At 44.1% G+C, this 21,742-nt stretch overlaps 2 protein-coding genes across 3 annotated transcripts in view; one reads left to right on the plus strand and one right to left on the minus strand.

The window, feature by feature from the left end:
• Nucleotides 1–21,742, plus strand: part of ABHD2 (abhydrolase domain containing 2, acylglycerol lipase) — a 203,139-nt gene that overhangs the window by 61,239 nt on the left and 120,158 nt on the right. The window lies entirely within an intron of this gene.
• On the minus strand, nt 2,537–21,197 carry HAPLN3 (hyaluronan and proteoglycan link protein 3). Of its 2 annotated transcripts, none has more exons than XM_083371369.1 (6): nt 21,117–21,197; nt 19,076–19,189; nt 8,039–8,151; nt 7,091–7,459; nt 5,478–5,783; nt 2,537–4,114 (listed from the first exon to the last, which is right to left on the minus strand). In XM_083371369.1, the coding sequence occupies exons 2-6, from the start codon at nt 19,111–19,113 to the stop codon at nt 3,834–3,836; spliced, it is 1,107 nt and encodes a 368-aa protein (XP_083227495.1). In that variant the 5' UTR covers nt 19,114–19,189; nt 21,117–21,197; the 3' UTR covers nt 2,537–3,833. The 2 variants fall into 2 exon arrangements, with proteins under 2 accessions (XP_083227495.1, XP_083227496.1); XM_083371370.1 differs by lacking the exon at nt 21,117–21,197 and adding an exon at nt 19,564–19,618 and having other exon boundaries at nt 19,076–19,184.

The following is a 21,742-nucleotide window of genomic DNA, read 5'->3' on the forward strand; positions in this document are numbered from 1 at the left end:
GAAAACAGAGAGGAAATCGAGAGGAAGTCATTTTTTTACAGTAACTTAAATGGACTTGCCAATGTCTCTGCGATGCTGGTAGGAGTCCAGCTTTGAGTATGTGCTTTATAATTCAATGGGGAATGGGGAAAATGTCTGGGGCAGAGGAAGAGTGGGAGGGGCAAACACAACCAGGAAGAGCTTTTCATTTTGCAAAAGGAAAAGGAAAAAAAAGACATCAAGGAAAAGAGCCCCAGAATTTTTAATTTTCTTCTTTTAAAGTCCTGTGCACAAAAAGGCAACTCTGGAATGGGGGGGAAAAAAGCCAAGCCTATTGTTGTTAGTGCTGTGGTGAATCCTGTACAATAAAAGTTGTTGTAATTTATCCTGGCTGAGGTGCTCTTTGCATGCACATGGGGAGGAGGGAGGGGCACCCGGATGCATGAATGTATTTGATCATCGGGCTACGTGCAGCGTTTGTGGGTGCTGTAGGGCAGACCAAATGACCCACTTGGTCATGTCCAAAAAGGAGGGACAGCTAAGACCCCCATAGCCCAGAAGACCCACAAGGAGAAAATGGTGACAGGGACTTCAAAAGGTACACCTAACATCAGTCTTGAAGAGTTGACATTGCTGAAGCATCCTCCTGTGTTGCACATCCTTTTATGGGTGGTTTGTTAACACTTACAAATTATTATTATTATTATTATTTAGATTTATATACCGCCCTTTCCCGAAGGACTCAGGGCAGTTTACAGGGCATTTAAAAGAAAGTCAATTCTATTGGCTTAATAAATAATCTATCATCCTGTTAAAGACCGTATGAGCTAAGATACAGGTACTTTTTTTTTTACTGTAATTCCAATAATTGTTCTCAGAGGCCAAAGATGACTGCTGATTGAAACCATTAAAAATGGGATGATAAATATAAAACATTTCGCCCATGCTCATCCCGTTGTGCTTGCTTACTTTTCTTACAGTCACATGGTTCTTATCCTCAAATCATTGTTTTTTTTTTCTCTTTAACAGGAGGGTGGTAGAAAGCTCCATTTTATAGTCATAACAGCGCTAGCATCCAAGTGGGTGGGAAGAAGGTAGCCGAGGGCTTCATGACCAAAGTGTAAGGACAAAGCTATTAGGAATCCTTGGTGTTCTCCGAGCTTGCTTGTTTTCTTGCAGGCGTTTCATTACCCGAACTAGGTAACATCATCAGTGCGAGGAGGAGGAGGAGGAGGAGGAGGAGGAGGAGGAGGACAAATGTGGGGTTCTTGGTCCTCTCCAAGCTTGCTTATTTTTTTGCAGGCGTTTCATTACCCAAACTAGATAACATCATCGGTGCTAGAAGGTGATGGTGGTGGAGGAGGAGGAGGAGGAAGAGGAGGAGGAGGAAGAGGAGGAGGAGGAGGAGGAGGAGGAGGAGGAGGAGGACGATGACGACTGTGGGGTCCTTGGTGCTCTCGCAGCTTGCTTGTTGCCTTGCAGGCGTTTCATTACCCAAACTAGGTAACATCATCGGCGCTAATGATAACATCAGATAGCATCATCAGGACTAGCACTGATGGCGTCACCTAGTTTGGGTAATGAAACGCCTGCAAGAAAGCAAGCAAGCTGCGAGAGCACCAAGGACCTCTCAGTTCAACCCTGAGCCACAAATATGCTCCTTTATTGGTACAAAGCTATTAGGAAAGTAAGCAGGAAAGAGTTGTTGTTGTTGTTGTTGTTAGCTGCGAACTCGTGTCTGACCCATCGTGACCCCATGGACAATGTTCCTCCAGGCCTTCCTGTCCTCTACCATCTTCTGGAGTCCATTTAAGCTCACGCCTCCTGCTTCAGTGACTCCATCCAGCCACCTCATTCTCTGTCATCCCCTTCTTCTCTTGCCCTCAATCTTTCCCAGCATGAGGCTCTTCTCCAGTGAGTCCTTCCTTCTCATTAGGTGGTCAAAGTATTTGAGTTTTAGCTTCAGGATCTGGCCTTCTAAAGAGCAGTCAGGGTTGATCTCCTCTAGGACTGACCGGTTTGTGTGCTGTCCTACACACAGCAAAGGGGTCAACACCACCTGAGCCCAAACTTGGCAACGTCCCCCTGCAGTCTTAATCTGCCTTTAACTGCAAGACCAGTAGAGCAACCTCTGCAAACGATTTAGACTCTGTACATACAGAGGGAGTTTAATTTGATTTGAATATTTAGGCAGAGAGTTTCAATGTGTGCTCTAAACAGCAGAGACCTTTCATTAGTCATGATGAATGTAGTTCATTCAAAGCTCCTTCCATCAGCCTTCCAGTTTTTCCTTTGGCCCCTCCGCTCCCCCCACCATGTTTCCTTCCCACCCACAATGCATCTCACTTTTCAACCCTTTCGTTCCGTTCTGCTCCAAAAATGCTTCGAATTAATCTTGGTATCCCACTACCCACCTCAGTGCTATTTCTGTTCCAGTAGAATCTGGTAGGGGAAAAAAAAGACATCTGGAGAAATTGAGGATTGGTTGATGGCCAGCTTCTGTAATCGGGATGGAGTATGTGATTGATATCCAAGTTACCTCTTTGTGTGGTTTCTTTCCAGTTTTATTAGCAGACATCCCAGAGACCCCCATCTTTAGACCCCCCACAAGACAATGTTCAAGTCACATTTGACAATACAAAAGGTATGGAAGCAATTGTTGCCCAGAATAATGGTTTGGCTGAGAGTCCTAATGGACCTTCGCTTCTTCTGCATACAAAAAGTGACAAAACAATATGGCTTAGTCAGATGTGTTGATCCAGGCCCAGATTTGCCTGCCCTTATAGCAAGCTGAACATCAGATTGTAAATGACTCTCTGTTTTCTCCTCAAACTGGTCTAACTCTAAATTAGAGGAGGCTTATGTGTATGGCTGTGCAAAGACAGAAACCTTGATTCATACATTATTCCAAGCCATTGTTTAACTATGGTTTACTGAATGGTTGAGGTTGCACAACTATCAAAGCCGACACCATAAAAAATACAAGTCAGCAGAGCCTATTGCGTTAATTCCGTCCAGCCATTCCACTTTCTTGTCACTTTATAAAAAGATATGAGGAAGGGATTAGTTCGTGACATAACAGGTGCTGCTCAATATGGATCTAGGTCCAATTCATCACTTATCAGAAGGAATTACATTTTCCCTGGTTCATACTGACATCCTGAAGAACAGGGGAAAAGATATTGAGAAACAGCCTCTTCTGCATCCATTTTTGCCCGGAGATTCTTGCCAATCAGCCAGAAGGCAAACAGATCTTATTTCTGATCCTTCGATGCCTTTTAAGTAATAATGTAGTCACTTATCATACAGTGTCCTGAGCCATTAAAATAGCCACTTCGGTTTAAAAGTTGTAAATATTGGACCACTTAAGATGAGCTCATATGCTACTAAGAATTGGGAACATTGCACTGGAGCAGGAATTCCTTTCTCAAGAGAGTTAGGATAACAGCTGCCTAACTGGTACTTCAGACGGCTTCCTAATCTGACTGACAGGTGTTGTCAGGAGCCCATTGTGAAAGAACATCATAAAAAGATGAGCCTCTTCTCACTTGCATGTGCCCCATCGCTAAGCTCAGGTTTTCTGACCGCATGATTCAATGGGCAACGAAGCCGGAAGCTCTTCCAATCAGCACCAAGGCAACTCAATTTCCAACTCACAGCATTTTTGGTTTCATTACAAAAGTGTTTTTTTAAAAAAACAAAATAACAAAAAAAAAACCACAGAAGAAAAAAGAAACTTGAAAACATAGAGTTAAAACAGACCTTCCCCCCCCCCCCAAGAGACTGGCCCTTTAAATAATAAACTCTAGTGGTGATAAAAAGGACGCCCGTCCACTGATGAAGGAAGCTTTTCCTTAGCTCATTTTGTAACAATAGACTCCAAATTTCCCAGTTTGGGGAAAGCCAAAGCTTCGGACGCCTGGTTCCGGCGGACCACAGTTGGGTCGGGGAGAAGTGATGGGGTACCGCACGCTGCCATCTGCCAGCCAGCCAGAATCACAGCGATCCAAGTCCAGGAATTTCCACGCTGAGTAGAGCTGACCCACCTTGGCAATTTCGGCTTGGTCATCCTGGCATGCTTGCTTGGCTTCTTCTAAGGTGAATTTCTTCTTGTGCTCAAGATAGTAGACAGTCCCTATTCGGGTGGTCAAAGAATATTTTACTGATATTCATGTATTATATATATATATATATATATATATATATATATATATATATATATATATATATATATATATATATATATATATATAAAATAAAAAGTCAGAATGGCTAAATAGAAAAGAGAATGAATGTACTGCAACTGCTTAGGTTTGCATATACCAGTTGAGCTTCTTATAATCAAACAAGCCAATTGTTGGCTAACATAGTTTATGCTAAACATGATTTGTTAAACCAGTCAGAGGGGTAGAGATGACACAATGCTAAGCCATAAACAGTGGTTCGCAAGACTTGTTGGATGAGTTTCTGCGCTGCACTAACCTAAAGTTTAAAGTGATAAGCAAGTGATATGTGAGTTGAATCCCTGTTAAAAAAAAAAGTGTCGTCTTATTTGTACACAATGACAGCTGTTAACAGAACATTGGCTGAGGGTGTTGGGAATCGCAGTTCAATAAATATCAAGGGCACTCACTAGGTGATGGGAGATTAATGGACTACCAAAACCAGCAAAATTGTAGTTGAGGTTGATTTCAGCTCAAGCCGAAAGCCAAACAAAATAAGTAAAATGATGCAACATTTAAAGTTTTCAAGGCAGGAAACCTGCCACCTTTCTCTAGGGCAGGGGTAGGCAACCTCGGCTCTTTTATGACTCATGGATTTCAACTCCCAGAATTCCTGAATCAGCTATGCTGACTCAGGAATTCTGGGAGTTGAAGTCTATGAGTCATAAAAGAGCCGAGGTTGCCTACCCCTGCTCTAGGGAGACACTTTCGCAGCCTAGCTCCTGTTATGTATGTATCTAAAAGTGAAGTTCTATTATGTTGAGCTACAAAATACAACTCAATGCAAGAACCCCTTTTTGTTTCTCATGAAAAAGTTATTCCATCCTTGATCTCTTTAAGCTAACAGGTCCAACAATGAACCCATAGTCCAGAGGTCTTCAAACTCGGCCCTTTTATGACTCATGGACTTCAACTCCCAGAATTTCTCAGCCAGGCATGCTGGCTGAGGAATTCTGGGAGTTGAAGTCCATGAGTCATAAAAGGGCCGAGTTTGAAGACCCCTGCCATAGTCTATCTTTGAAGATAGCTCCCTATGTTCCCATCAGTTGGGAACAGTCCATACTGTAGTCATTTGGTAGTTTTCCTTTGATTAATTGCTGTTTCCAAAGCTCCTTCCAAGGCAGACATGTGTACGGGACATGCTATCACTGGATTACCCATGATATCAGAACACGGATATCACCAAAAGAAGAGAAAAGATCCCCAGCCTATTACTTCTTTCTCAATACATCTGCTTCTAAAAATAGTCGCTGTCCCTAAGATAACTGCACTCACCTTTCAGAGCAGAAGAGAAACAAAAGACATCAAAGAGATGGAGGTTCTTGTGACGTTCTCCGTAGCTTCGGATACCAGGTTGTAAGTGAGGCCCACCACAAGGTTCCCGTGGTACCGTGATAGGGTACTGGACTGTGCCATCAATCAGCCAGCCAGCATTGCACCAGTCTAAGCCTTCGTCTAACCAAGACTTGAAGAGCTGGTCAAAGGAAGCTATTACTGCATCCTGATCTTCACAGGTCTTCTTGGCTTCGTGGAAGTTAAGCTTATAGCGTCCATGGGGTGGCTGGTAAGGAAAGACCACCCCTTAATTGGGAAAAGTGAATGAATGTACAGTAAATGAAAAAGATTACTGAATCTGTGCATTTCATAACGGGATAACGCAACCTTCAAAACAAATTACACAATCACATTGATGTCCGGAATTTGGAGGAGTGAATCAAGCCCAACTTAAATGACTTTAACTTGGGGGGAAAAATGTGTAAAACAGAGGTGGGCATCTTGTAGCAATCTAGACACTGGAACACACATAGCATCCCTCGCCGCTAGCCCTACTGATAGGAACAGCTGGAATTTTTAGTCAGCAAGAAATGTTTTTAAATGCTTTTTAAAATATATCTCCAGATTGCAGAGGGCATATCTTTGCTTTAGATCTGGATTATGTCAAAGCAATCACACAATAGACTGCTTACATCAAAATGATACCAATAAATGACAGATTGCTAGTAACATCTAGTGGCCAGAAAGAAGACGACACTCTAATGTTATCTGGTCACTTACCATCCATCCATCTAGCTATCGAGCTATCATCTTTGTTGATCTTACTAAGTTTCTAAATAAAACAGCAAAATACCTTCTTGCTACTCAGAAGCTAATGCATCAATTTAAATGTCTCATTTTTGCATTTTGCATTCATATCTTCACTCCATACACATACTTTTAAAAGCCTCACATACATTTTTGCATCTCTTTCTCCAATACACATTTCTCCTTACTGTTTTGTCTAGTGTACATAGCTGTCCCATAAGTTATACCCTTTAATTTGTTTTTCAAGAATATATTCATCACTATGCAATGTTATCTTAATATAATTACAATTTGGAGACATCTCGTTCTGTGGCTGTGTTGTACATTTTTAATATATTTTTGGATCTGCCTGAAAGGTATCTGAAAGCTCAAGAGAGCATATATGGAAATTGCCCTCTATTTTATTACTACAATAACCTAGTGAGGAAAATGTATCTTTAGAAGAGCAGGCAGAACCTGGGGGTGGGGTCAAGAGAGTAATCAGTCTAGAATCATTTCATTGCCATAAGCAATCCAAGTCCAGCCCCCTTGAATTCTGTGGATTTTTATCTAGTGCCATTTTAGTGCTGACCATTAGTTGCCTTGATTCTTGTGAAAAAACATGACCATCTTAAATGGGTGATCAACAGAATCATCCTAACTGGAACTTAATGTGCAGTTCTGATTCTTCCTGCCTGACAGCATCAGTCTCTCTCAATATCATCCAGAAGCTCTGGGATCAACTGGGTCTCCCCAGTTCAAGGCCAACTTCTTAATCACGTCATAATACCTCAGGCTATTGGTCACATCAGCTCCATCCTACCCACCTTGCAGTTCTAGGTCCACGGTTCCACTTTCATCTTCCAGACCATCAATGACTTCACAGCGGTACTTCCCAGCATCATTCAAGCGCAAGTCGTTGATCACCAGGGAAACTTCGTCAGGAGAATCTTGCTGCAGATGAGTCCGTCCACGGAACTCGCCAAAGCTGCGGTGATTTCGCCCAGATGCCACCAATACGTCTCGATCTTTAGAGTTGTCTTCCCGAAGCTTGGACCATTTGATGCGGATCCTGCGAGGGGCATCCAGTTTAGGTGCGTAGTGATAATGGCAGGGCAGTGTAATGTTGGCACCACGCTGGGTAAAAATGGCATCTTCAGAGGTCTCCACCAACAGTCGAACGCCATTGAGCAGAGCTGAGAAAGGAAGAAGCCAAGGTCAGATGTCAGGCAAGACCATTCAAAATCCCAAGTTAGGTGAACAACAGTGGGATAAGGTGTGTACCAAGTGAACAACAGTGAGAGAAGGTGCATCTCAGATGAACTACCGTGGGAGAAGGTGTTATCTCAGGTGAACCACAGTGGGAGAAGGTGTGTCTCAGGTGAACAAGAGTGGGACAAGGTGTGTCTCAGGTGAACTACAGTGGGATAAGGTGTGCCTCAGGCAAACAACAGTGGGATAAGGTGTGCCTCAGGTGAACTGCAGTGGGAGAAGGTGCGTCTCAGGTGAACTGCAGTGGGAGAAGGTGTGTCTCAGGTGAACTACAGTGGGATAAGGTGTGTCTCAGGTGAACTACAGTGGGAGAAGGTGTGTCTCAGGCGAACTACAGTGGGAGAAGGTGTGTCTCAGGCGAACTACAGTGGGAGAAGGTGCTCATTTTGGAGCCCTGATTTTTCTATAAATTTTCAGTGAATCAACTGTTTTTCTCTGCCCACCAAGCCAGGTGCACATTTTCCTGTCCCAAACGCTACCATCTCCGTCCCCTTTATCATCACCTTTATCATTCATGTCTCGGTCATAGTAGAAGCCATTGTAGAAAGGCAGGCTGCCATGAGTACTTCCAATCTGTAGCAGCATCACAACCAGGAGGAAGAACTGGAAGGAAAACCTGTTGAGTGAAGGTAGAAACCATCCAGGTTAGACCATGTAGTAGGACCGCCAGATTCTGTAACAGCTTTGTTCCTCAGGCCACTGGTCTGGTAAACTCACAAGGTTCATTTTTCTTGCCACGTATATATATACATCTGAACTAGACTGTGTTGTTTCTCTAGGCCACATGTGTGTGTGCATGTGGGTATAGGCATAATTTATTTTATTTATTTTTGTTACGTTTATGCAGTGTATTACCCTTTGAGAGCTATATGCAATGAAATCTCATGTTAATATATGCTGATTAGTGTACATTTAAAGTGACAATAAAGTTATTATTCTATTCAATCCTATCCTATCCTATCCTATTCTATTATTCTATTCTATTCTACTCTACTCTACTCTACTCTACTCTACTCTACTCTACTCTACTCTACTCTACTCTACTCTACTCTACTCTACTCTACTCTACTCTACTCTACTCTACTCCACTCTATCCTATCCTATCCTATCCTGTCCTGTCCTGTCCTGTCCTGTCCTGTCCTGTCCTGTCCTGTCCTGTCCTGTCCTATTCTATTCTATTCTATTCTATTCTATTCTATTCTATTCTATTCTATTCTATTCTATTCTACAATCTGTCCATTGTATTCCAAGGAAAATAAATGTCTCGGTACAAAATAGGGTTTTTAAACGGCCTTCTTAAGGACCCGAGTTCATCCATGCTTCCCACCTTTGAATTTCTGCCTGGTTTCTAAACTTCAAATGATGCTTGGACCTTTTTTAATAGTCTATTAGAAACTCATATCCTGTTTGGGAAGAGGGTTTGGTTTGGTTTGGTTTCTTTGCATTTAGAATCTGACTTTTATCTGCATCTCTTGGAAAAAGTATTCAAAAGCTGGAGCTTGACAGTCCTTTCCAAGCGTCATGACTTCATGAAATCATCCTTTTTTTTTCACCCTGTGAGATGGGTAGTCTCTACATTTGATACATAAAATGAACATATTTAGAAGGTTGTTCCTCTTCCCTCAGAATTCATGGATTCCTCCATAAGCCACTTTTCGTGGTTTTCCTCTGCTGTGTTTCATCACTTTTTTTAAAAATTTAAATGATGCAAGTATCCTTGAGTGCATAACAGCACAGAAGATTCCTTTAACTTGAGTTCAATTCCCGGTGACAACACAAAGATGGCCAGTTCCTTGGCAGCAGTCCTGAAGTGGCTTATAATTTCCTTCTTCAAGGACGTTTTACTAACTTTTCCACCTAGCCTATAATTCCGGAATTTCCTACGGATGTCTCCTCCTTATTTAGCCTTTTTTATGATCAGCCAAGGTCAGCTAAGTACTGTTACCTATCTGGGCAAAACTATTTCGGAATGCTTTTATGGTTCTCCAAGTACCATAAAACATTTTAATTCCAAAGTTTCCAAAACCTGGGGGGGGGGTTGTTGGTTTTTTTTTTAAAAACCCACTGGGAAAACCACTTCTCGGTACATCTTTGTTCTTTTCTATTCTTTGAATCTAAGATATTTTATGATGCTGCATTTTTGTACTCGTGGTTTTCTGCCTGCCCTGGGCTCACTTAGCCCAGAAAAGTATAAATATATGGTTGTGTCTCTTAGAGACTGGTAAAAAGTAACTGCTTTCTTCAACTGAGTTCAAATCTTGGTAATTATGTAGATACCGCCATGGAAATTGGGGGGGGGGGAGAGCAAAAAGATGGAAGGAATTTGGGATTCCCTTCTTCTAGATTCTCAGTCATCCAGGTCATGGTTGTCCCAAAGAGGCTTTTTCAAAAGGGAACCGGACTTTGTTTTTTTCTCTTGAAGATGTTTCGCTTCTCATCCGAGGAGCTTCCTCAGTTCTGATTTAAAATAGGTCATGGTCAGGCAGAGGACCAGCATGGGATATATGTGGTCTGGGGCTGGGCTGAAGTTAGTTCTGTCACCTAATATGCTGGCTTGTAGCAGTTGCTTCTTCCCTCCCATGACAACCTCACTTGTTGGAATGGGGAAGTTTTATCTGGATCCAGTTTTGCTTTCCAAACCTTGCTGACAAAGTCTGAAGAACTGAAGATGTTTCTTGGATGAGAAAGGAAACGTTCTTCAAGAGAAAAAAAACAACAAGGAAATTCCAGCTGCCTTTTAAAAAAGCACCTTTGGACTCTTCTAGAATTTTTTCTTCTTCCATATAGCTTACAAGCCAAGATTTCCTGAAGGAACTCTCATTCCATTACTAGCCAGCCCAAATCAGATCAGACAGTTGCTTCCACCTCCTGAGACCTGGATTAAATAATGAAAAAGAAATCAAATCTTAAGGACCATCCACCCTTCGGAGGACGTTCCCTAGCAGGCTACCTGGGACCACCTAACTGTGGCTGTCAGCCTCAAAAATATAAGCTCTCAAATAAAAAACAGCTCTGGTGAAACACATATAAATCCCATGCCCAATCCTCTCAAAAAAATTAATTTGATAGAAAAGAGCTTCATCGTGGTATCTTACAGACGGTGCAGCTGATTAAGGTAACATCATGAATGGGTCTTCCAAAGTCAGTAAAATGAGAACCCAGATTGTTGGAGGCAATATACAAATAATGCTTCTGCATTGTAGGTTGCCCAGAGAGAATCCTGTAAAGTGCTATTTGTGGGGGGGTTGTTATATAAGTCTAAATGCTATTGCTTTTTCTCCTCTAATGCAAGAATGGATCTCTCTCTCTATTGCAGGGCAAAATTACTGCAAATTGCTTTGCACCATAGATGGGATCTCAAAATACTCTTTCTTTCTGCCAACAGAGGGCGCTTTGCACCCATCACTAATTTTTTTCCCCTGTAAGCATCGTCTGCTCAGACATTTGACATTTTGGCCTCTGGGCTAGGCAAAGATTGGCAGAATGGGACAACTCGCCGTAGCCAACTCACCACAGCCAATTCGCCACGGTCAACTCATTGAACCTCCTTTCAAAACTGCCATCTTCCTGTCTGCACCTTTATAAAGAAGATTCCCCCCCCCACCCTCCAATCTTCTTATCGAAGTCCTTAAATGGCCTTCCTCGTCACAGCCACATATTGCAGAAATTCACACTCGTGGCTTCTTGCTTACGGAACCCAATAATGAGTGCCTTTCTCAGCCCTTCTGAACCCTGGAAAGATGTAAAAGGCAGTCATTATGGTAAGTGCAAGCTGATGTGCCAAATCACGGCAAAATACAGCCAAAGTATCAGAGAAGGCTTTGCTGTTGGGAGTGGGTGGCAGAACCCCAGGAGCCTGGAAAAGCAGGTATCAGGAAAACAGCTGGCTGATAGGAGCATTCCAAAGCAACCTAGAACTAAGGAGAAACTTCCTGACAGTTAGAACAATTAACCAGTGGAACAACCTGCCTCCAGAAGCAGTGAATGCTCCAACACTGGGAATTGTTAAGGAGAGACTGGACAGCCATTTGTCTGAAATGGTACAGGGTTCCCTCCCTGAGCAAGGGGCTGGACTAGATGACCTCCAAGGTCCTTTCCAACATTATTATTATTATTATTATTATTATTATTATTATTATTATTATTATTATTATTATTATTATTATTTGAGGTATTTTGTAGACCTCATTTATCAATATTCTGGAATCAAGGGACAGGATACCCTGGCAAACTGGGCTATCCTCCAATTCGCTTACATTTCTTGAATAAGCCACATTTAAGCAGCAGAGGGCAGGAAAAGAAGTGATGAGTGGAAGCTTGTTCAAGAGAGACCCAAGGAGAAATTTCCTGAGTGAGAACAATTAACCCATGGAACAGCATGCCTCCTGGAGTTGTGGATGCTCCATCACTGGAGGTTTTCAAAAATAGACTGGACAACCTTTTGAGTGGGATGGTAAGGTCTCCTGCTTGGGTGTTGGATTAGGAGACCCCTGAGGCCCTGTGATTCTGTGTTCTGTTTCTTGAATAAGCCAGCTCAGGTTCTTGAATTCAGGTCCTTGTCCCTGGTTTAACAACCCACAGTGATTGAGTCTGCATATGAAGTCCAAACCCAGCCAACCACATATTGGTTTTGTGCAAGCCACATTTGTTTAAAAGCAAAATGCCTGGCGTTAAGTCCAAGTGTGCCTAAACGCAGGGCAATTGTCCTTTTTACTATCAAGATGCACTGGAGACATATTTCACTTTTACAGCAAAAGGATTTACTTGCTTGCTTGCACATCCGTCTGTCTGCCCATGTTTCTGAGCTAACAGCTCAATCCTATGCAAGTTAAGTACCGCTGATTCCAATGTGCTGTCATGGAACTGAGCCAGACTTAGGCTGCTGCCTAGCGGAGCATCTGTACACATCTTTATATAGACACAGCCCTATGGAGCGCATCAAGATTTAGGATTTCAGCCAAATCTCTGTTTATTTTAGTCCCTTGAATGCAAGATGCAAAATAAGGTGAGGAAGCAAAGGAGAGAGACCCTGTCAACGAGGCTGTAAAAGCAAAGATCCAACTTATGGCCAACTTATCATTTTAAATTCAGAACTTCCCAAGCAGCAACCACGTCTATGGCATTAGTAAATGCGTTCAAAATTGGCTTTCTTTTGACATTTAAATCATGCCAGTCTTCTGTTGCGTTTACAGGCAGTCCTCAACTTACATCAGTTCAAAGTTACAACGTCACTGAAAATAGTGACTTATCACCCTTTTTTTTCACATTATGACCACTGCAGCATCCCCAGGGTCAGGTGATCAAAATTCAAACGCTTGGCAACTGACTCATATTTATTACGGTCGCAGTGTCCCCGGGTCATGTGATCCCCTTTTGCGACCTGATTCACTCAACAACCTTGTTACTAATTTAACAACTGCAGGGATTCACTAAACAACTGTGGCAAGAAAGGTCGTAAAAAGGGGGCAGAACTCATCAAATTTCTCACTTAGCAAGATAAATTTTGGGCTTAATTGGGCTCGTAAGTTGAGGACTACCCAGTGGTGGGATTCAAATATGTGAACAACCGGTTCTCTGCATGGATGCTGCTTCCGGAAGTCCATTCTGGGCCTGGGCAACAAAAAATTAGCTACCGGTTCTGCCAAAGTGGCTGAATCCCACCACTGGGGCTACCTGTATTTATTACATTTGCAGCCCAATTTTTCTTCCACAAATTCACAGTTGTGAGTGCGCTCTCTCCACTCCTGTAACACTTTATCCTCACAACTACTAGGAGACATCAATTAGTTTCAAAGTCCAACTGACCCAAGGTTAGGTAAGGTAAAGGTTCCCCCGCACATGCGTGCTAGTCGTTTCCAACTCTAGGGGCCAGTGCTCATCTCCGTTTCAAAGCCGAAGAGCCAGTCACTCTCAGCCCTAGGAAGGAGGCAATGGCAAACCACGTCTGAAAAACCTGGCTGAGAAAACTGCAAGGACTTGTCCAGGCAGACTCCGAGAATTGAATGGAAGGTGGGTCAAAAATAGAGCAGTAGCTGTGCTTAAATTTCTTGTCCCAAACTGCATAACTCCTTTACAAATCTGACATAAGATAGACCTAAGTGGGTGCCACTGGGCGGAAAATAACGTAAATATGCTTAATATTACAAATTGTCCATGTCTTAGTTGGAGCTGTTATCACTTGTCTTTAAACAGAACCAATGGTTCTGGAAAGAGTTCAGGGAAGAGCAACAAGAATGATTAGGGGGCTGGAGGCTAAAACACAGAAAGAACAGTTACAGGAATTAGATATGTCTAGTCTAGTAAAATAGGGATGCGGTGGCTCAATAGGGACGTGGTGGCTCAGTGGGTTAGGATGCTGAGCTTGTTAATCAGAAGGTCAGCGGTTTGGCGGGTTGAATCCTGAGTGAGCGCCTGTTACTCGTTCCAGCTTCTGCCAACCTAGCAGTTCGAAAGCACGTAAAAACGCAAGTAGAAAAATAGGGACCACTACGCTGGGAAGGTAACAGCGTTCCGTGCGCCTTTGGCGTCCAGTCATGCCAGCCACATGACCACGGAGACATCCTCGGACAAGCGCTGGCACTTCGGCTTTGAAACAGAGATGAGCACCGACCCCTAGAGTTGGAAATGACTAGCACGCATGTGCGGGGGAACCTTTACCTCTACCTTTAGTCTAATAAAAAGAAAGACTAGGGGAGACCTGATAGCACTGTTCCAATATTTGGGGGGCTCCTACAAAGAAAAGGGGGTCAAACTATTTTCCAAAGCACCAAAGGGCAAGACAAGAAGCAACGGATGGAAACTGAACAAAGAGAGAAGCAACCTAGAACTTAGGAGAAACTTCCTGACAGTGAGAACAATTAATCAGGGGAACAGCTTACCTTTAAGAGTTGTGGGTGCTCCATCACTGGAGGCTTTCAAAAAAAAAAGACTGGACAACCATTTGTCTGCAATGGTATAGGGTCTCCTGCTCCAGCAGTGGGTTGGACTAGAAGACCTCCAAGGTCCCTTCCAACTCTGTCATTCTGTGTTCTGTGTTCACCTTTTGTGCAGCTAACCATATCTTCTCTTCCCCCAAACCCTTTATTTCTCTCAAAACTGTCCACTATAAATTGTGATTACGATCTTTGGAAGGATTTTTATTTGAAAAAACACCACCACAGTGCCTCTACAAAGCCCCACCATTATTTATCATATAATAATAGCACTGACAAGGGTAAATTACATGTTGCCATTCTTTTTAGATTTCCCACAGAGAAGAAGAAAAAAATCAAAGACATCCTTGTACATTCTACACACTTTTTTTAAAAAAAAAGAAAGTTAACTTACAGGAATGACGAAATAAAACAGAAGTGGATAGGGATCACCAATCTATCAAATTTGGGCTTAACGTAGGAAGAAGCATAAATGCTACACACAATCCAAACAAGATAATCCTTTTTAACTGGCAAGTGGGAAGTAGAACGATTAACCTGATGCTTTTGCTATTAGTTTTTACCTATTCACGCCACCCAATTCAGGGGTGCCGAGAAGATTCGTTCAGATTTTTAACAGCCAAGCGTAAACTAACATCGGAGGCAAGTCCCATGCATTTCAAAGAGCTACTTCTTCCGGACGTAGTTAATCTTCCTTGATCTACAAAATCTAAGGAGGACTAGTGGTTGCAAAGGAATTCACCAAGGAATCCCAAGGCTATAAGTTAAAACAACCATGTCCAAGAAGTTGCTAGAAATGCAGCTTGACTCTAGTGAGACCACACCTGGAATTCTGCAGCCAATTTTGGTCCCCCTATCACAAAAAAGATGTGGATCTTTCGGGGATCCGGTGAACAAGGAATAGTTATTTGCTGGCTCAAAAGAAGTGCTATCAGATTCCTCTTGGTTTATAGTCAATTTATGAAATTGACGGGAGTCAAGAAAGCTCTACCTTCTCACTAGGAGATAAACAAGTTTCTAGTCCCTAAGATTGGTCATGATTTTTTTTCTCCCCATTTGCTACAAAACAATTTTCTGTTCACAGTAGCAAAGTTTGAGTGGACTTTATAAAGAGCCTCCATTCAAATCTAATAAATTCTTGGACTGAGTACTTCTTCCAGACATTCTAGTTCTTCAAGCCAAGCTAGTTAACTTCCAGATTTATTAACTCGCACAGGGAAGACTCGGGATTTCAAATAAAAATGAAGTAGATCCCATAATGATCTACTTTAACTGACTTTTAACTACAATCCTGACCAAATTTATTTGGGAAGGAAGTGTTGGTGAAAAGGGCCGCACTAATACGTCTAAGGAGTAGGTTGGCCATCATGGGCAACGGAATACATCTTAACAAAATTAGCACACCCTTAAGAAAACTGAATTGGGAAGTCAAGTTAGTTGATAGTACAGGAATGTCCTTGACTTACAACAATTCATTTAGTGACCGATCAAAGTTACAACGGGGATCACTTGATCCCCTTTTGCAACCTTCTGACAAGCACTCAGTGGGGAAGCCAGGTCCATTTAACAACCGTGCTACTAACTTCACAACCACAGCGATTCACTTCACAACTGTGGCAAGAAAGATCATAAATGGGGCAAAACTCACTTAACATAAATGTTGGTCTCAGTCGTGGCCCTAAGATGAGGATTACCTGTCTCCCAAAGTCAATTTCTCTTCTGAAGAAGCAAAGGGGTAAAAGTAATCAGTTACAGAATTAGATTTTAAAAAAAGCTATCGCAAGAACAGGATTCATTTGCCAACACAAAAGAGCTAGATAGAAGAATCCCTTCATCCTTCTTCGGCTGGGATCCGTTACAAGCCTGATAGTAAAAGGATCGCCAGAGTAGCAGAAAATACATGGCCAACATTAGGATTTGGGTTCCAAAGGCGTACTTGAATCAAAGATGAGTCGTGAATTTCCAAAAGCTTGGTGAATTCAGAATAGTTTCCCTGGCATCATTAATAAGAGGTGCCAAGTCAGAGTGGAACTTTGGAAAAAAAAAATCAAACACGTCTCTCAGCTGATGATGACTTAATTAGTTGGTGGAGCAGTGGGCTAATGCCTCCTTAAGTAACACCAGCTGCCTGCAATTAGTGCAGGTTCGCATCCCACCAGGCTCAAGGTTGACTCAGCCTTCCATCCTTCAGAGGTAGGTAAAATGAGGACCCAGATTGTTGGGGGCAATAAGCTGACTTTGTAATAATGCCGCTTGGGGTGTGTGTGAAAGCCCTAATAAGCAGGCATATACATAGAATGAAGGCTACTGCTAAGCTTGTAAGCTGCCCTGAGTCTTCGGAGAAGGGCGGGATATAAATGGAATTAAAATAAATAAATAAATAAATAAATAAATAGTTTGCAACATATCTGTCTACTGCCTTTCTTTATCAAGAGGAGGCTAGAAGCAACTCCTCCAACTCACAATTTTATTAAAAAGCACAAGTTTTCGTGACTTGCACCCACTTCGTCAGAGCCATAGAGTTACTCTGAAAAGATGCTAAGGACTCCTGGTGTTTTGGTTTTTTTCCCCCATCGATTAACAGGGCTCTCCTCTTACAATGCCTGTCAAACATAGAATAATAGAGCTGGAGGGGACCCTGGAGGTCTTCTAGTCCAACCCTTTGCTCAAGCAGGAAACCCTATACCTAACGGAGTATAATAGGATTGATAAAGTTATGATATGGGGATGTATCATAATCTGAGATGGTTTGGGTTTTAGATAAGAAGGTTGGAGATTTCCTATTTTTCAGGTGAAATGTGTATTATTATTATTATTTTTACAAAAGAAAAGACTTTGGCATCTCCCCAAAAGAAACGGACACTTGATGTAAAGCAGGTTTAAGACATCAGCGTTTCAGCATTATCAACAGATCCCCAAACTCATCTTGAAGGAACCAATGCTGCAATCCGACACACGTTTACACGAAGGGGAGGAAATTAAGAAAATTTGCAAGCTCAGGGGGACAGGTTTCCAAGTATATGCAGAAATGCAAAGCTGCTCTCATAGATTCCAGGAGACGAGCAGTGCAAAACACCCAGCTGTGTATTTCCTTAGTTCGTCCCAACCCATAGGCCAGATGGAAAGAGTTCATCACATCGGCGTAGTCATACACAATGCATAGAATTCCCCAGCCTGAAGTGAAGTCATGGTGTCTTGCAAATACTTCATCAGCAGTAGGTAAAAGTGAATGGGTCAAATAATCATGCAATTTCACAATTCTTGGGTGGCAATCTGACAGTTCATCTCATTCAGCTAGAAAACACAGTTAAGAGGCTATTCCTTTTCTAGGAGAATGATTTTTATTTACATTGGCCTGGTTATCGGTTTATCAGTTTGGTCTAGTAGTTAAGGCACCAGACTATAAACCAGGAGACTGTAAGTTATAGTTTCCACCTTAGGCATGAAAGCTGGCTGGTGACTTTGGGCCAATCACCAGGACCCGTTGAGTTCTAGTCCCGCCTTAGGCATGAAAGCCGTTTGGGTGGCTCTGGGCCAATCACCAGGAGCCGGTGAGTTCTAGTCCCGCCTTAGGCATGAAAGCCAGTTGGGTAGCTTTGGGCCAATCACCAGGACCCGTTGAGTTCTAGTCCCGCCTTAGGCATGAAAGCCAGTTGGGTGGCTTTGGGCCAATCACCAGGAGCCGGTGAGTTCTAGTCCCACCTTAGGCATGAAAGCCAGTTGGGCAGCTTTGGGCCAATCACCAAGAGCCGGTGAGTTCTAGTCCCACCTTAGGCATGAAAGCCAGTTGGGTGGCTTTGGGCCAATCACCAGGAGCCGATGAGTTCTAGTCCCGCCTTAGGCATGAAAGCCAGTTGGGTGGCTTTGAGCCAATCACCAGGAGCCAGTGAGTTCTAGTCCCGCCTTAGGCATGAAAGCCAGTTGGGTAGCTTTGGGCCAATCACCAGGACCCGTTGAGTTCTAGTCCCGCCTTAGGCATGAAAGCCAGTTGGGTGGCTTTGGGCCAATCACCAGGAGCTGGTGAGTTCTAGTCCAGCCTTAGGCATGAAAGCCAGTTGGGTAGCTTTGGGCCAATCACCAGGAGCGGTTGAGTTCTAGTCCCACCTTAGGCACAGATGAATTTGGGGCAGTCCCTCTCTCCGCCCAACCCACATCACAGATTATTGTTGTTGTAGGGAAGATAGGAGGAGGAAGAAGTATATTGGCTGCCTTGAGTTATTTATAAAAAAAATAATAAGGTGGGATGCAATAAAATAAAATTACTTTGGGCAAATTTTCCCCACCCCCTTTCCTTATTCACTTCAACTTTATCCTGGATCCATCCAGGGATTGCTGTAATTAGATATCAATTTTATGCCTGCTAAAACTTTCTTTCCTATCAGCAGTTCTCTGCCTGCTGGGCTGAGAATGGATTCCCATCCTCCTTTTTCTTCCCTGCCTTCAGGTAGTGTCGTGGCCCAGGCAATTTCATACGTACGCACAGGTTGGCTCGCTCTTTCATATTCTTTTTTTTAAGATGTCACTGGCCACTAAGTGCAAAAGGACATTTCCCAACCATGCCACAAGATCAGACCGTACATTTCAGTTCTCTTCGGCAGCAAAGCCCACCTGGACAATATGAGAGGCATCTCCATGCTTGCAGGCATCGGTCCTGTCGCCTCGTTCTCAGGATCCAGGCGCCGTTGGGATGAACTTCAAAGCAGCTCGATCCCCTCCGCTGCTCTCCAACACAAATGTGAAAAAGATCAAATAAAATCAACTTGTACTGCAATTGCTCTGTGCAACCTGACAACACGCCAATAAGATGCGGGGATGTTCCAAAGTCTCTTTCCCCCCTCTTAATGGTAGGGAATCTTCCCCTTGGTAGATTTAGCAGGATAGCAGAGTTGGAAGGGGCCTTGGAGGTCTTCTAGTCCAACCCCCTGCTCAAGCAGGAGATCCTATACCATTTCGGGACAAGAGTTCCCGCAAGGTGCAGAATTACCAAATTAACACATATTCTGGGTTGCACAATACACTTAATCACACACACACACACACACACAGACATACCCCTGACCAAACCAGCTGAGCCAAGGATGGGTGGGGAAACAAACCTTAAACTGAGATAAACCCTAAGTCAAGGCTCTGTCCATGCAAGGTCTATTGCCGACCTGATTATAGGTGTGTGGCATCCTCAATAACCCCAGCAAATTTCCTCCCTTCTTCTCCCATTCTGCAAATTTCTCCTTAACGTCTCTCTCACCTTCCGCCTCCCACCCGCTGATCAGGTTCTCTAGCAGCTGGACCGCAAAGGGGCTTAAAATTGGGCAAAGACACGTTGGTGCCTCCCGCACTCTGGTCCTGCCTCCTCCTGGTTCAGCCCCCCCCCCCCAGGGATGAAAGTCAGAGCCTCTTCTTCTCCCTCTTTCTCTCTCTCCCTTTCCCTCTCTCCTTCCCTCTCCTCTCTCTCTCTCCCTCTTTCTCTCTCTCCCTCCCCCTCCCTCTCTCTTTCTCCCTCCCTCCCTCTCTCTCTCCCTCTGTCCCTCTCTCCCCCTCCCTCTCTCTCTGTCCCTCTTTCTCTCTCCCTCCCTCCCTCCCTCTCTCTTTCTCTCTCTCCCTCTCTCCCTCCCCCTCTTTCTCTCTCTCTTTCTCTCTCTCCCTCTCTCCCCCTCCCTCTCCCCCTCTGTCCCTCTTTTTCTCTCTCTTTCTCTCTCTCTCCCCCTTTCTCTCTCTCTCCCTCCCTCCCTCTCTCTTTCTCTCTCTCTTTCTCTCTCTCCCTCTGTCCCTCTTTCTCTTTCTCTCTCCCTCCCTCTCCCTCTTTCTCTTTCCCTCTCTCTTCCTCTGTCCCTCTTTCTCTCTCTCCCTCCCTCTCTCCCTCTTTCTCTCTCACTCTCTCTCCCTCTTTCTCTCTCTCCCTCCCTCCCCCTCCCTCTCTCTTTCTCTCTCTCTCCCTCTCCCTCTCTCCCTCCCCCTCTTTCTCTCTCTTTCTCTCTCCCTCTCTCCCTCTCTCCCCCTCCCTCTCCCCCTCTGTCCCTCTTTTTCTCTCTCTTTCTCTCTCTCTCTCCCCCTCTTTCTCTCTCTCCCTCCCTCTCTCCCTCTGTCCCTCTCTTTCTCTCTCTCACTCTCTCCCTCTTTCTCTCTCTCCCTCCCCCTCTTTCTCTCTCTCTCTCTCTTTCTCTCTCTCCCCTCCCTCTCCCCCTCTGTCCCTTTTTCTCTCTCTTTCTCTCTCTCTCTCCCCCTCTTTCTCTCTCTCTCCCTCCCTCCCCCTCTCTTTCTCTCTCTCTTTCTCTCTCTCCCTCTGTCCCTCTCTCTCTTTCTCTCTCCCTCCCTCTCTCCCTCTGTCCCTCTCTTTCTCTCTCTCACTCTCTCACTCTTTCTCTCTCTCCCTCCCTCCCCCTCCCTTTCTCTTTCTCTCTCTCTCCCTCTCTCCCTCTCTCTCCCCCTCTTTCTCTCTCTCTTTCTCTCTCTCCCTCTCTCCCTCTCTCCCCCTCCCTCTCCCCCTCTGTCCCTCTTTTTCTCTCTCTTTCTCTCTCTCTCCCCCTCTTTCTCTCTCTCTCCCTCCCTCCCTCCCCCTCTCTTTCTCTCTCTCTTTCTCTCTCTCTCTCCCTCTGTCCCTCTCTCTCTCCCTCCCCCTCTTTCTCTCCCCCTCCCTCTGTCCCTCTCCTACCTACGGAGCAAGAGGGCATAACCAGCCCGCAGCGTCCTGAACCGACTCTAGCAGCAGCAGCCGAGAAAGTTGAAACTTCCCTCCGCGTCGGGCAAAACCCAACTGAGCCTCCCGCAGCTTTAGCGAAGTGGGTTGGAGAGCCGCAGGGCGGGGCGGCGGCGACCCAAAAGGAAACCGCGGCAGGACCAGCCCCCTTAAAGGAACACGCCAGCCCTCCCCCACCCACCCACCCCCTCCCTCACCCAGAGCCGGGGACCCCGGGAAGGTCTCCGTGGGCTTCCTTCTCTCTCTCTCTTTTTCCTCGCGCCGTGATTTTCGGCAACCCCCGTCTCGTCTGAAAGTTGGGAAAAGTTCCCCCCAGGCAGGGGCAGAGTTTAGCCTTCCCTAATTCGTATTCACGCCTTTTGCTTCAGAGGCAGCCTTTCTTTATTCGCGGCTTGGCTTCGGCGCTTTCAATATTTCCCGGCTGCTTCCCGTTAGAAACGTGCCAAAGGATATATATTTTTTTTAATTTTGGTAACAGCTACTGCAAGAGTTTGCAATAATTACTGCAAAATATGTCTTGTGCCGGGATTGTCCTTTTGTTATTTATTTATTTATTTATTTATTTATTTATCGATGTGCTA

Source organism: Vipera ursinii (assembly GCF_947247035.1).
Source record: "Vipera ursinii genome assembly, chromosome: 11".
In the NCBI taxonomy this organism is placed as follows: Eukaryota; Metazoa; Chordata; class Lepidosauria; order Squamata; family Viperidae; genus Vipera; species Vipera ursinii.

Bases quoted from the DNA above. Each gene is read 5' to 3' on its own strand.
- HAPLN3 (XM_083371369.1), bottom strand. From the start codon at position 19,113: ATGCCTGCAAGCATGGAGATGCCTCTCATATTGTCCAG. The intron at 8,152-19,075 runs GTGGGCTTTGCT...TTCACTCAACAG, and splicing joins ATGCCTCTCATATTGTCCAG to GTTTTCCTTCCAGTTCTTCC. The intron at 4,115-5,477 runs GTGAGTGCAGTT...CCACCCGAATAG, and splicing joins TTTCTCTTCTGCTCTGAAAG to GGACTGTCTACTATCTTGAG.